Here is a 16,576-nt window from a genome sequence, read left to right as displayed (position 1 = left end):
GCATGACCGAACATCGCCAATCGCCTAGCATAGCATCAGCCGACGAGGATCAACAATAGCAAACACCTCCAGTCCGACAAGACACAGCACCATCCGAACAATGTGCAGAATCCAACCAACAGCACCTGGAATATACCTACCGGTCAATGGTCCACATACCTCATCTCTCGAGCAGAATCGAAAGGCAGCTAAAACAAGAATATCAATACCCACACCGTCAACGATACATTCAGCAAGACTAAGGACCCAGTCCCTCCTGGACACCAAACAAACGTCATATACCAGATACCATGCAAAGACTGTCCTGCATGCTATATTGGGATGACGAAAAACAAACTCGACACCAGAATGTACGAACATAAATCACATTACAACACTTTAGATGCACTACGAAAACCAACGCCAATCTCCAAGACCCAGGTTTCATGAAGCTAGCCGAGAAAACAGCACTCTTGCAGCACAGCATCGAGAACAACCACCGTTTTGATCTAGGAAAAGTGAAAATTATAGATAGACACGAACAAGAATGCGCATTACCACTATTAGAAATGTGTCACATTCACAATAGTCAAAACAGTATAAACAAACGTACAGACACAGAAAGTTTGAACGTAGTATATGCGGGGATTCTACATGCTCTCAAAAACAACACAACTCAATAACAGACTACTCAGACAAAACATCTCAGAAATACACACAAACAGAGAGTGAGAAGCAGCACAATTGCCACACGCGTTTCCAATCCGACCGTAAAACTTTATCCCAAGAAGCACAGTTGCTTAGGTAGTGTTTTTAAAACTAAGCGAAAAAATAACCTAACGAAACAGGGAAACACAGAGTTGTGGTAACGCGCTTAGTAAGTTGAGTGTAGAGTAGAGCACAATAAGAATTAAATCTAACCGAATTTGTATTATAGCCGTAGATGGACGCCATTATTATTCAAAGACGGATTTATGTAAATCCACGCATAAACTTAACAAAAAAAAAAAAAAAAAACGTAGCCTCTGTAAGCCACACAACCAACATAATACCTATCAAATTTTCTAAATCCTCTTCATGTATAATTGTAGAAATCCTTGAAAATGGTGAAATATATCACCGAAACGTCGGAGAGTTGAAGCAATATAACGAAAAAAAGACTGAAAGAGCCGTAAAACCCCTTAATCTATCCTTTTTGTCAGATACAAACATTTCGAACGGAACAGTTGGGTGTGCGTTTGAAGGCAGCAACCACTCGATTGTGATCATCAACGCAGTGCGGTACACTTTTTCTTACACTCACTTGCTTCCGATCGACAGCTAATGGTTCTTCTGAACGTTTTATGACACGGGAAACAGTAGATTGTTGGATTCCCAACATCTTTCCGATGGCTCGGAGCGAAAGATGTGGATTGTTGAGTGTACAACATATTCTCGCGCACGTGCTGTTCCTTCGACTCCATTTTCAAAACCACTAGAAAATTCAGAATGAAATACACGCAGAGTAAACAATACACGCTGAGGCCATCTCACCCAAAGTTTCATTAAAATTAACCTAATTGGCAAAATGTTACATATATTTGAAAGTTATGCAATTTAACTGTGAACGGAAACGAAAAATTTGACAGTTCCGGAGAACTTTGAGATTTGGGTGTAATTGTTTTTATAAACAAACACGTCAATCGCCGATTTCTCGTGAATAAAAGCTCAATTTCGGGAAAAAATTATACCACATGCTAGAGGAATCATTCCTCTACCTGTTTGTGTTGATAGTTTTCTAGGTTGAGCTTTTATTCGCGAGAAATCGTCTATTGAAGCGTTTGTTCACAAAATTAATTACGCCCAAATCTTAAATCACTCCAGAGTTGAAACAATTGATACCAAGATGCCTAACCGAAGTCGATTTGGTTCTAACTAGTGAATTCGAACAATCCTACTAGTAGGCTTACTCAGATCGGGCTTTTCCGCTGTCGCTGCCGTTCCGCTTCCGCTGGCATTGCGCTTGGGCCTTAAAAGTACAGAACTAATGAACGATCGATAATTTTGATTTGGAAATTGCACATTCTAGTAAGTAAATGGTTATTATATGTTATTATCATTCCTGAATTTGCTCATTACCGTATGCGTGATAATGTTTGCACCATTGAGCAATGTCAAAATTAAAAAAATTCTCAAACGTTTCGTTTTCGAGTTTTTTTTTATTCAAAGGGGGGATGTTTCTCAGAGTATTAAACTATGTTAATCATCGATCGAGTTTCCACTTGCTGCAATTACGGCCTCAACACGCTTCCGGAATGCACGGCAGATTCTAATAAGGTAGTCTGGATTAATTTCTCTCTAGGTACGGGTCAATGTTTGTCTGAGGCTTGCTGTACTCGGGTGGCGTTTAGAACAGGCCTTGGCCTTCATGACGCGCCATATTGAGTAATCCAGCGGATTAAGATCGGGGCTGGATGGCGGCCACATATCCTTCGCCCAGAACGGAAGATGTTCCTGCAACCACTTCTGAGTGCGGTTCGAGGTGTAGCACGGAGCCCCATCTTGTTGAAATACAACATTTTGCTTCGGACCGTACTGTTCTTTGATCCACGGAAGAACATACTTACTTAAAATTCCGATGTAGACCTCCGTGTTGACCTTGTAGCCTTCTGGAATGAACACCGGGTCCATTTTTTTTGCCATCGGAAGCCACCAATCCAAACACCATAACGCTAGCAGGATGCTCGGTCAGATACACGTTCTTGTGCTCGTCGGCCACGTCTTATACCGGAAGAGAACTAATATACCGGTCGGTTCTGGAATTTGATACGGGATCGATGGTAAACATGCTCTCGTCGGTGAACAGGATTACCGGATTTTCGCTTAAGGAAGTTCAAGATTTTCTTGCATCGTTCGACTCGTAGCTCCCGGATGCGGTTGGTAATCATGTGAGTTTTATTCCGTGCCCTCGACTTAGCCCTGCAATCTTCCTTTACGATCTTCCGTGCCGTAAAGTCACTGACCCCGTGTTCCTTTGCCATTTTCCTTGTTGAACGCACTGGATTCACCCGAATCTTCCTTTGGATAGCAGCGATAACCCTCGGAACCCGAACTGACCTCGGACGACCTGTGGCCACCTTCGCGGATAGTTGTCCTTTTTTTTCTCGGTCTAAAACCCTTTTGACGGTCCACCGGGACACTCCCACGACGATTGAAATGTATTTTTGCGACATATGCACGTGGGACAAATCGCGAATACGCTGTCACTTCGTCATGGTGCAACCAACAATCAATACGAAACTAACGATTTTAAATTGGCTCACTACTTGACTAGCCTATTGGTCCCAAGCAAACGATTAACGTACCCCATTATAGTCAGAGTTCTAGTACTACGCAATGTTTGTTTTGATTCGCTATGAAAGTTTGACAGATAACATGAGGGGTTAGTGGTTTTTCCTAGGTTTCGAGAGGTGAATCGATTAGCTTGGGACCAAAGAGAGTACCAGAGATGAGCCAAAAAGTTAAGCACGTTATTTCTGGACCTTCTAGTCTTAGAGTTACCTCAATGGTGCAACTGTCAAACTAAGTAAATCATTTTCTTTTATACACAGCCTACTACGGTATGAGCTATAGGTTACGTGCATGCAAAGAAAACCAAGGCATTGTATGCACAGGTGAAACGGGAACCTTATTTGAACGATGGTGCAAACATTATCACGCATACGGTAGCTAGTATTCAACTTCACTGAAGGCATGCACTTGCTTGCATTATGGGCATGATCTTCACATATCAAATAAAAAATGCCTTTTGAATATGAGAGACACACACGAAGGAGGCGGGACTGCCCATAAATTAAGCAACGGCTAATACGCCGTCTATGCCAAATCGCCAAAAACAGCAGCACATGGTAGGTATGATCTATAGCCATGATTCCGGGGTAGAAGATTGTTGAAAAACAGAATTTTTAAATGTGCCATATTCACATTTCAGGAGCAAAATTTTTGAAATTTGAATCACAACTGCATACACGGGTAGAAATCTCCTTATACCTTTTGGCAAATTTCTTTTGCTGATTATTCATGTGTCAAATGAAATGTATAAGCAGTCACACATACCCTTTATGCATTCTTATATGACCTATGTGGTTTGTCTTATGGAATGTATAAGGCTGATGTTTCGGCAAAAATGTATAAGTGATTGTATAAGTGAGTATAAGTGAATAATTGATTTTCGTTTCGTGTAGTTTCCAATGACACATTTATCATTTATTACAGTTTTACATACGATTTTCTTCTACATTCGTACTTCATTGATCTAACCCTTAAAACACTCAACTCCCTTTTTACTCAGAAATCGGATTTTGGCACATTTGCTTAAAATTCTCGCTGTGCAAATTTTGGAAGCTCATTTATTTATTCTGGTAACATTGAAAATTGCCGCTGCCCTGCGGTGATTGAGGAAAGGAAGGAATGTTAGTTGGATTACCATAGTTGCTAGAGAAAAGACATTTGGTCACTAGGATAGGTAAATAAGATCTGGATTCACCTTGTTTTTTTTTTCCTTGTCGGGTATTTTCATCACTGCGACCATTTTTCTGATCTATTGTGATATATTCCCCATTTTTCTTTTCTTTAGCTATATCAAGATGCCGTATCACTATTATTAGGAGTGATCGCCATCGTTTGACTAATAGCATTATCCCAGCACGGCATTATACTTCGAATAAAGTGCACTGCCGTACTGGGAGTTGTTCTCCAAATGTCAAAGGGTTCTATCAGCCCTTTGTCGAAGAGCTTACGCCTTTTATTGAAAATTGCCGGACAGTGGCATAGCAAATGTTCCGAATCTTCCTTTTCTATGCCACAGAAGCGACATACATCATCTTGAAGTTTTACAATCAGCTTCAAGTGATAACGGCTCGGACAATGACCTGTTATAAGACCTGCATATATACTAAGATCTTTCTTAGAAAGTTCCAGGATTTTGTGGGTCACAGAAATGTTTTGATCAATAAATCGCTTCGACTGCCTAGCAATGGAAGTGTTCTTCCAGTTTTCCTCCACTTTTGAAGATTCCCACGCTTTTAGCTCCATTCTAAGAGATGCAGCCGATAAGCCACAAAAGGGCTCTGGCCCGATGACCTTATGAGAAGATCCAAGTCTTGCTAGTGCATCAGCTCTTTCATTTCCCTCAATCCCGCAATGACCAGGAACCCAATATAAGTTGACTTGATTATGACAAGACAATTTTTGAAGTGATTGAACACACTCCCAGACAAGTTTTGATGTACATGTCGCCGACTTTAAAGCATTTAGAGCAGCTTGACTGTCGGACATGACGCATATATTTGAACTCTTATAGTTTCTACCCAAACATATAACGGAACACTCTAAAATTGCTTGGATTTCAGCTTGGAACACAGTTGGCCATCTGCCCATAGGAACCGATATTTCTATCCCTGGGCCAGTTACTCCTGCTCCCACTTGATTGTTCAATATTGAACCATCTGTATAAAAAACAATCGATCCTGGACAAAGAACCGGGCCACCAAATTGCCATGAATTACGCCCAGGGTCAAGTCGATTGAAATTGTATCTTTTCTCCATCCAGTCTTCGTTGTTCCTTACTAGAGAGTTGATACTAACAGTTTTTAGAATCGTAAGATGTCCTCTAAGGTCTCCTTCAAAGAGTTTCACTGACCTTGTAATCCTTAGAGCACACTTTTCGGCTTCTAATTGTACAAATTGATGCAATGGTAGCATATAAAGCAAAGCATCCAATGCCTTCGATGGTGTACTTCTCATTGCACCTGTTATTGAGAGAGTTGCTAACCTTTGGAGTTTTTCTAACTTTCTCTGAACAACACTCTCTTTTGTTTTTGGCCACCAGACCAATGCACCATAAGTAATCCTGGGTTTCACAATTGCCGAGTAAATCCAATGGATCATTTTCGGTTTCAGTCCCCACTGTTTACCGAATGTTCTTTTGCATATCCATAGAGCATTAGTAGCTTTGTTTATTGCCTGCTCTAGGTGCATATTCCAATTAAGTTTACTATCGAGGATTACTCCAAGATATTTGACAGCATTAGAAAGTGCCAAAAGTGTGCCTTTCAATCTTATGTTGTCTAATGAAAATTTCTTCCTTCGGGTAAATGGCACGATAGTAGTTTTAGAAGGATTTATGTTTAATCCTTCCCTATCACACCACGATGAGACAAAATTTAAAGCAATTTGCATTCTGTTAGCGATAATACAATCATATTTGCCACGTACAATTATGACTATATCATCTGCGAAGCCAATTATTTCGAAGCCATGGGCTATTAAATTTTTGAGAAGATCATCAACTATTAAAGACCACACTCCTTGTGGGCATCCTTTGGTTGCTCTTACACTGATGAGTGAGCTTCCAAGGTTTGCTGATATTTCTCTTTTTGATAACATTTCATTGATCCAATTTACAATGCTTTGATCGAAACCACGTTTCATCATAGCTGTAGTCATTGAATCGTGAGATGAATTATCGAATGCACCTTCAATGTCAAGGAATGCAGCAAGTGAAATTTCTTTTGCTTCAAAAGATCTTTCTAGTTTTGTAACAACCGTATGGAGTGCTGTTACTGATGACTTACCTTCCTGGTATGCAAATTGATATTTGCTCAGAGGATTTGTGACTAAATATGATGACTTTATGTGTTCATCTATTATTTTTTCCATTATTTTTAGCAAAATAGACGATAAGCTTATTGGCCTGAAGGATTTTGGTGAAGTTGTATCCTTTTTATTAGCCTTGGGAATAAAAATAACCCGCACTTGTCGCCACACTGCCGGTATATAGCTTAATATTAAGCTTGCTCGAAATATCTTTGTTAGAATAGGTATTACAACCGCTTTTCCCTTCTGTAGTAGTACAGAAAAAATTCCATCCCTACCTGGTGACTTGAAAGGTTCGAAGGAGTCAATCGCCCATTCAACTTTTCTTTCAGTAAAGATTTTATTGGCCAAAGTGCAAGCATCAGCTCTTGTTCTGTCTAACTCAGTCGTTTCATTCAATATTTCATGAATATCCGTCCTGGTTTCATCGATACCAATTGCTGTTGTCGTCACGTTTTGGTCTTCGTTTGAATTAATAATAGAACATGGAAAATGCGTTCTCATCATCAACTCTAACGTTTCATTTGTAGAAGTAGTAAAAGAGCCATCCTCTTTTTTCAAAGTGCCCAGACCATTGGAATGATCTTTAGCGAGTATTTTCTGCAACCTAGCAGTTGCTGGAGTATTTTCAATGTTCTCACATGTATGCCTCCAGTGTATCCTATTTGATCTCCGTATTTCCTTATTATAGGCGGTGAGGGATTCCTTATATTGTTCCCACTGTTGTGTTCGTTTAGCCCTATTGAAAAGCTTCCGGGCTTTTTACGACGTTTCTGTAGCCTGTTGTTCCACCAAGGTACATCCCTGTTTGTAGAGCGTTCCTTTTCGATGCAACTCTCATAAAAGGCATGTTGGGTCAAATTTGAAAGTTGTTTAGAACTATTCTCAAGTTCTTCACAAGTGTTTAAGTTAATTGCTATCGTGTCTCTTCCTGCCACTAAAGGGTGATACGGTCAAAATTTGGTCAATATCAACTTGACGTATTTCTTTCAATTTTGCATTTAAAAAACCTGAACACCCCTCATTTTGAAGGTGTGTGTGTGTAGAATGTTGCTCCTATTTTGATTTTGGAATTCACTCTTCAGTTGTCAAAATGCCGTCCAAGCAAGAAGAGCAGCGTATCAAAATTTTGCTCGCGCATCGCGAAAATCCGAGCTACTCGCACGCAAAGTTGGCAAAATCGCTAAAAGTTGCCAAATCAACCGTTACAAATGTAATTAAAGTGTTTGGGGAACGTTTGTCGACAGCCAGGAAGTCTGGATCGGGGGGAAATCGAAAACCGGAAGCCGCTGAGACGACAAAGAGAGTTGCCGGTAGTTTCAAGCGAAACCCTAACCTCTCTCTCCGAGATGCCGCAAATAAGCTGGGTGTATCGTCTACAACCGTGCATCGAGCCAAAAAACGAGCCGGACTATCGACTTACAAGAAGGTAGTGACTCCAAATCGCGATGATAAACAAAATACGACGGCCAAAGCGCGATTCCGGAGGCTGTACACGACGATGCTGACGAAGTTTGACTGCGTGGTAATGGACGACGAAACCTACGTCAAAGCCGACTACAAGCAGCTTCCTGGACAGGAGTTTTATACGGCAAAAGGAAGGGGAAAGGTAGCAGATGTTTTCAAGCACATGAAACTGTCAAAGTTCGCAAAGAAATATCTGGTTTGGCAAGCCATCTGTACCTGTGGCTTGAAAAGCAGCATTTTCATAGCTTCCGGGACTGTCAACCAAGAAATTTACGTGAAAGAGTGTTTGAATAAACGTCTGCTGCCTTTCCTGAAGAAACACGGTTGTTCCGTACTGTTTTGGCCGGATTTGGCATCTTGCCATTACGGTAAAAAGGCCATGGAGTGGTACGCCACCAACAACGTGCAGGTGGTTCCCAAGGACAAGAACCCTCCCAACACGCCAGAGCTCCGCCCAATTGAGAAATACTGGGCTATTGTCAAGCGGAACCTAAAGAAGACCAAAAAAACTGCTAAGGGCGAGCAGCAGTTCAAGGCAAACTGGCTTTCTGCGGCGAAGAAGGTGGACAAGGTGGCTGTACAAAATCTGATGGCAGGGGTCAAGCGTAAGGCCCGGCAATTCGGATTTGGAAAAGCGGAAGCCTAACTGAATATTTTTCCTGAATTTTATACTAATTGAACTTGAAAAAGAAATTTAATTTGATTTTTTAAATAAACGATTTCACCGATTTACACGCGTTTTACCTTGACCAAATTTTGACCGTATCACCCTTTAGCTCTGAATTATATAGCTCCCAGTCTGTTTTCCTAGGATCGCTAAAAGTTTGTGTGAGCTGTTGATCAGCCTCATATTCAAATAATATTTGCTTGTGGTCAGACAAAGATATTTCGTCTGACACATGCCATTTTTTGATTTTGTCTGAGATTATTGGACTACACAAAGTCAAATCAAGAACTTCTTGTCTAATTGCATTTATAAATGTTGGAGCATCTCCTCTGTTACATATATCATTGTTAGAAATATAATCTAAAAGGTACTCATCTCTGGTATTGATGTCCGTTCTAGCCCATATTGTGTGATGAGCATTTGCATCACAGCCAATTATAAATGCCTTATTTTGTTTCTTGCAGTATGAAACAAACGCCGCTACTTCTGGTGGAGGTACATCTCCCAAGTCTCCTGAAAAGTATGCTGAAGCAATATATATTTCCGTTTTCCCGTGAGTTGTTGGAACCTCCATCAAGACCGCAACGATGTCTCTTTTTATAAATTTTGTAATAGGAACTAAATTTACTCTTCCATTTACTAAAATTGCAGCTCTTGGAGCTAATTGCCCTTCATCGTAAATTAACTTACAAGATTTTGTAGGAACTCCTAATATCCTACTTTTATTTGTCCATGGCTCCTGGATAAGGGCAATGTCCAGTTTTCTCTCTGTGAACCTTTTACAAAGTACAGCAGGTGCTCCCTTTGCATGGTGAAGGTTCACTTGAACAAATTTGATTTTATTGTTGTTCGCCGCTCGCATGGGGATTTAGTTCTTCCCCAACATTGGTTTTGCGGTTCCCCTTATTTGCATTGTTTTCTGCTTGGATCCTAGTAATTTTGTATCCTGGCTTCAATCCTTGTTTTTGTGGTGTATTCTTTTCTTTTCTTTTGTCACCGACTGTATTTGTAGTGTAGCCAGGAGCATTACGGTTTGTTTTTTTGCTCTCGACACCACTTGGTCCTGGGATTTCGTCAATTTGATCTACGATCATCTTGTCATCGCCAGTGCCTACGTGGGTCTTTTGAGATTCACCATCATCCCTTTGCCCTGGTCTTTCACTACCATCATGTAGATTTCTCTTCTGGAACTTTTTTCTTATGTTGGCATTTCCAAACTTGAAATCAAGGATGAATTTACTGTTTTTGATGGAGTCGACAGTGAAGACTAGTTCTACATGTTGGTTTTTTACGTTGCGCTGCAGTATCCTCCATGCATCAACAGCCAACCCATCGTTTTGACTTTCTAGGAGAGTCAGAATTTCTTCATTTTTGTCCTCTGAACTCCAAGGGAAGAAACCAATGAGTATTTCAGGACGCGGGATTTCCTTTTCATCCACTGCTAACAGCTCTGCCCCTGACCAGGGAGTTACTGTAGAAATAATGCTTTTTAGCCAGTCTGCAGTTTCTTTATTTTTACAGACTATGACTAAATAGTCCGATTTGAAAACACAATCGCCAAATTTTGGTTTCAATGGTGCTTTTCGTTGACCTGCTACTTTAGCTAAAACTGCTTTTTGCGTAGCAATTAATTGAGCTGTTGTAAGCTCCATATTCGGGTATTCTTTTGGGAGCACACCCAGCTTCACATACTTCGCAACATCGCTGTACACCACTCTTCGAAAGTATCGATTAGGTGCTGAAGCCGCATGCAATCGGCGAAGCTACGAACAATCACATAGATCTTCACATCATCCACGTAGAACGATCGGCAACCGTAGAAACAGTCCGGCCTCATTCACAAAAATCGAGAATAGCAATGGTCCCAAGTTGCTACCTTGAGGAACACCGGAGCTGTTTGTAAAATAGTCCGATTGCTCTGATCCGATTCTAACACAAAGCTCCCGGTTGGTCAGATAGGACTTGAACCAACGAGTTAAACCCGAGGATACACCGAGTTTTTCAAGTTTAGCTAGCAGTATGGAGTGGTCAACCCGGTCGAATGCAGCCTTAAGATCTGTATATACAACGTCCACCTGCACTGCAGCTTCCATACTCCGAAGACATAAAGAAATGAACGGAGCTAGATTTGTTGAAACTGATCGATTTCCAACGCGTAGGGAACTCCCCCTGCTGTAATGAAATATTGAACAGCTTCGAAAGCGGTGTTGTAAGCTCTGAACAGCATCGCTTCAGGATGCTTGAGGGGATCCCGTCAGGGCCAGCAGCATTAGAAAATTTCAGCTTCTTGATGGCGGATTCGACGAGGTCTACTGTAATCGAGGTAATCGAAAAATTGAAAGCATCACTGGGAGTGTCCCTCACCGCTTCAGCAACTTGGGACAACGAAGCCGTAGTGTCATTGAAAATGCGTTTGAAATGTTCTGCCAGAAGATTACATTTCTCAAGGGAATTGCTGGCGATTCTATTACCCAGGTGAATTTCGACTGGTAGCCCCTCCTCGTTCGTTTGGTATTCACGAATGACCAGAACTGCTCTGGATTAAGCCGTAAATTAGCCTGCACACGCTTTGTGTAGCTCTTGTAAAGAATGCGGTTATTCGTGCGATATTCGTTGCTCGCTGTTGAAAATAATCGTTTGGTGAATGGGTATTAATATTGATATTTTGCAGCACTGGTTACGTGATGCAATCTAGATAATGTGTAAACACACAATTGACTCTTGTAACATAGAACGTGTCGAACACAATTTGTATTTTAAGAAATTTACCGTGAACGTAAGAGAAAAGTTATAATACGCCAACATCCATAGGATTTACTATGCATCACCATGGAAATAACTGAAGATCAATATTAAATGATAACAAAGGAAGGCCCTACCCTACACAGAGAAAATCGAATGTGCTGCCATTCGTTTCGCTGCAATGAATAACCATGTGTATCCTTAGCATATTTTGTAAAGATCAACTGAGGGAGCAACCAGTTTCAATAATCGTTTTATTTTTGCAGAGAACCAGTAAAATGTGGCGATGTCATTCGGCTGCACCATTTGGCAACGAACAAAAACCTACATTCGCATAATTTCCAGAGTCCTCTGTCCGGAAACCAGGAGATCTCCGCCTACGGCGATGAGCGTGGTATGTTACTGAAATACTTTTAACTTAGCAGCATTTCCAGGCCAAATTGCAAAACTAAATAAATTTCAGACCCAACCTTCTTCGAATTGCATGAAACTTTGCATAATTGTTTGTTATGGTAAATCATTAGTATTTTTTTTCTAAAAAACCGGCCAGTCACAAAAAAAAGTACAAAATGGCGAAGGGTAGAGAACTACTTCGGCCTAATCGCCCATTTTGGGCCTATCGAGCAGAAAAGTTCAAATAAATCTATGCTTTCAGATTTAACAAGTCAATTATGCGTTTGGTACGATTTAGTTAATAAGCTACCGAACGAAGTCAAGGAGAACGCGTGATATGAAGGTTTCCACTCATTATTCTCAAAAACAAAAGAAGCGCTCCGACCGAATCATGTTTTATCTTCATCCGATAGGCCAAAGTGAATTCATTGGCGTTTCAATGCGTTGGGCCGAGTTTAGAATCCGTAGGCCGAGTTTATATCTCAACGATTGGTTTCTCTTTATCAAATCTTACGGTACTTACGGAAAGGTAAATACATTTGAAAGCCATCAGTAATAATAAAAATCCGTTTGGTGCTAAACTGCGCTAGATTAAGATAGACTAAGTGCGGGTTGTGCTTAATAGGCCGGAAATGGGGTAGTTAACCCTATTCGAGATTTTTCAACCAATCATAACACGAAAATATCCCTTCCAATCAAAATGACGGCTCAGACAAAGTTGTAGGAAAATATAATCCCATTTCAGGAAAAATATACACGGTAGTAAATGTCAAGTAATTTTCGGTTAAAAAAAATTAATACTGTTTAAGCTTAAATAATCAAAAAACGACCCGCTTCAATATTTTTTGAATATCTTTTTATCAAGAAGCTCATGAAAAACAATACCTCCTGTGGAAATTTCAGGATGGTCACTTAAACATAAATAAAAATCATTGATCAGCAACTTTTGGACAAGTTTTTTTTTTAACTTTTTGATTTTAATATTTTTGTGTGAAATATTGCACAGAAAACTATTATTTATACTTTCAAAGGTTTTTTGTTGCTATTCAAGTGCCCAACTTTAAATTTTTATAGAAGGCAGAATTTTATACAAGCTTTGTAATAAAAAATATTAAAATATTAAAGACAATCATTTTGTTATATAAGTTTAAACACTTTTTTGCTTTTTCGACCCAAAATTACTTGACATTTTTTACATTGTAAATAAATCACGAAAAGGAATTATTTTCTCCTACAACTTTGTCTCGGATGTCATTTCAATTGAACGTGATGTTTTCGAGTTATGATTTGTTGAAAAATCTCAAAAAAGCCATATTTAAGTTTGTGCTAGATTCAAAATGGCCGAATTTTAGCTCAAATGTGAATGGCTGACCATAACAAACAATTACTCAAATTTTCATGCAAACCGGAGAAGATCGCATCAGATCGTTTCGCCATTTGGCGTGGAACTGCTCGTAGGTACCTGAAAAAGAATATTTTCCACTGATTCTCCTTCATCCTACAACAGGAATTGGTGACTCGGGTGATCATTGGTTAATCGTTTGCTCGGGTGACTCGTGGCAGCGTAATACTCCGGTGAAGCTGCGACACACCGATACCGATATGTATCTGTCCATATCGGGGCGGACTTTCGGCCGTCCGATCAATGGGCAGATGGAGGTAGTTGGTATTTCGAATCCGTACTCGGGAACCGATTGGTCTGCCGCCGAAGGCCTCTTCATCCATCAATCGGAGAACGAGAGTGCTCCAAGACATACGGAGCTGTGAGGCGACGAAGGTTCAAACGGCTAGAGCAATGTGCGAAGCACAACGAGTGGGTGGGAATGGGTTTGTCTGAGTGTGTGAGGAATGTCTGATTGTTTTCTTGCTTTGAAGGACTGAAACTTTGAAACCAAACGCAGAATGGTAGTGACTCGAGAAAATAGAAATAACAATCGTGTGTACTGTGTACCTACAAACCGTGCTGGAAGATGGAGATATGTACTATTTCTAATGTTTGATCTAGCAATGCTTTCTAGGTGCATAGAACAAATAAATTCGACACTTCTATTAAATATTATTATTGTGTTTCTTTTGGATCCCCATTCCTTACATCTTTCATAGAGGTCATGTTTTCTATTTTATAATCAACGCAGGTAATCGATGATGATCATTATAAAAGCTCAGTATTTAAATAAATTTTATAACTGATTTGTAAAAAGCAGCTGTTATCATGAGTCGAGTTATCTATTAAAGGATTTTTTTCTCTTGCTATCCAACTATACATAATTAGAACTCAGAGAGCATTGATATCGTGAGAAATACCGAGTCGCACGGGGTGTTTTCGCTCAAACAACAACAAACTCAGCTCCCGGTGAGCAGAGAAAGTGAAATTATTGTGACAGTGGCGGAGAATGCGCTCTGAGTGCGTTGTAGCAGGTGGCACCTTAGAAACGACGCATGTCATCTACCGAAGTTATTATCAGTTTGAATTGATCTCTTGAGTGCTAGCAATAGCCTGCACACTCACTCTCTAATCTCTTTGATAATTTTTTCCATGGTGGTCGGAGGTACAGGAATGTGCTGAGAAAAGCGTTTCGACTGAGGTAACTCAACGTTGTTTGAAATTTTATGATTTCATGCTTATATTGGTTTTTTGTGTCGTACCTCTTTTTCTGGCATGCAGACACTCTTTGCGGAAAACAGAGTTATTTTTCGACGTTTTGTCCTTCTGCATGGTTCCATATTATCATAGTTTTGATAGGTGACTAAGGTGATCGCACGAAAGTTTGCTTTGTTTTTGTTTTCCAAAGCATGTCTTCCCCATGCCAATAAACTGGAATTTTGAAATGAAAGAATTAGTTTTTTTTTTCTAATTTGTTAAACAATTAGGCAAAATTGTCAAAAACTCAACTTTACGGAGCCGAGTAGCATTGGATATATTTTAAATAGAAAAGGTGTCAACCCGAAAGTCGGATATCAAAATAATATCAAAATTATATCAAATTATGTTTTTGAAATCATATTGATCACATATTTTGCTTTACTATTTTTTAATTTCAGTTGATTTCATATTTTGATATTATTTTGAAACATCTAAAAATATAATTAAAAACAAAATTTGATATTTTATGAAAATCATTGGTATCATTTGTATTGGTAATGGCGAACGTTATAGTTTATTTCGCAGTGCTGTGAGAAATATTCAATTAATTAAGTGTGAAATTGTGCTTCTATTGGATATTGTATATTATTGTTGAGAGGAGCGTGGATTTTCCATTCGCGGGCGGTAACTTAGATGAATCTACAGCTGTTCTTAATAACGATTTGAAAACGTGTACTAATCAACTATTTGAGCAAAAGTTTGTTTCTTTGAAGAACTCGAACAGCTGGTACAATTTGAATCTTTTGCGTCTTAAACGGCCATTCAAGTCGACGTCAACCAGTACAGGTCGAAGTCAATTAGCTCTCTGACGAATCGCGTTTTATAACAAAAATCGTCACTCCAGGGGTCTAAAAGCTTAATACCTGGTATAAGCTCCCCTCAGCAACCATGGATTCACTAAGGTTACACACCGTATTCATGGACATCCGCGGAATCCGCAACATAAAGTATCCGCTCATCTATGAATTCATTGCGGAGCAACTCCATTTAACACCGAGCGAAGTACAAGCGATCCAGATCGATCTGACCGAAGGGAAGGTCTACATCGAGCTTCTCACACAGCACAAGGTCCAGGAAGTCATCCAAAAATTCGACGGCAGGCGAGAGCTGGTATGCGAAAACAAGCCACACAAAATACGAGTCTTCGTTGAAGATGGCGGCATCGATATCAAGCTGCATCATCTTCCACGTCGGATGCCACCAGAATGGATAGAACAACACATGCAAAAATTCGGCAATGTACTGAACATCAAGGATGAAATGTGCAAATCTTCAAGGTTTCCGAACACACCAAGCGGAGTGAAGATCATCAGGATGCAATTACGCCGAGCGATTCCGTCGTACATAAGCATTCGTGGGTACAGTACATATTGCACCTATGACAATCAGGTCCAGACATGCCGCCATTGTGGAAATATGATGCACAAGGGTCGTGGATGTGCTGAAAATAGGGCTCGGCTGGCCGCAGAAGAGCGCTCGGTCACCACGTACGCAGACATTGCATCCGACAACACTAACAACGAATTACCAACACAAGCTCCATCCATCGAGGAAAGGTCTCCAGCAGAAGGAAGTAAGTCGCAACGGCCAACAAGTGTCCCCGCGCCGATGGGAGCACAACAACAGCAACAACACCTCACTAAACGTCCGGCAGTGCTTAACGACGATCTTGAACAGCAGAGAAGAGAAAAAAAAACAGCGAAAACCGACACCGAAGATCGAAACTCATCAACTGAGAGAAGAAACGGAGATACAGTGGTCAGCAGTGCAGATCGAGAAGTAACTCACGGGAACCCATCTACAACCACAACAACCAATAAGTCCAACGATTCTACTGAGATGATCGTCGACGAAGAAGGGATGCAGACTCGAGGACGGAGTAGCCGAACTGCGACGAAGGCAACAACAACATCAAAATCACGAGAGGCAAGTAAATCAAAAAAATAATGGATCCCTCTCTTGATCGTTCGTACACATTAGCCACAATTAATATAAACGCAATACAAAGCCAGACAAAACTTGCTGCTCTATCAGCTTTCGTGCGGATG

General features: G+C 40.3%; 1 protein-coding gene across 1 annotated transcript in view; it reads left to right on the top strand.

The window, feature by feature from the left end:
* Positions 1 to 13,897, top strand: part of LOC135701431 (stromal cell-derived factor 2) — a 28,976-nt gene extending 15,079 nt beyond the window's left edge. Inside the window, exons 3-4 of the mRNA XM_065222224.1 lie at positions 11,758 to 11,885; positions 13,392 to 13,897. Of these exons, the coding sequence (XP_065078296.1) occupies positions 11,758 to 11,885; positions 13,392 to 13,651 (388 nt within the window). The 3' untranslated portion in view covers positions 13,652 to 13,897. The remainder of the gene's footprint in view (positions 1 to 11,757; positions 11,886 to 13,391) is intronic.
* Positions 13,898 to 16,576: the final 2,679 nt, after the last annotated feature.

This window comes from Ochlerotatus camptorhynchus, unplaced genomic scaffold (assembly GCF_037179485.1).
Source record: "Ochlerotatus camptorhynchus isolate MF236.1 unplaced genomic scaffold, CSIRO-AGI_Acam_v1.1 ptg000161l, whole genome shotgun sequence".
In the NCBI taxonomy this organism is placed as follows: Eukaryota; Metazoa; Arthropoda; class Insecta; order Diptera; family Culicidae; genus Ochlerotatus; species Ochlerotatus camptorhynchus.
Note: the sequence above shows the minus strand (reverse complement) of the source record. Positions and strands in the feature narration are given on the sequence as shown.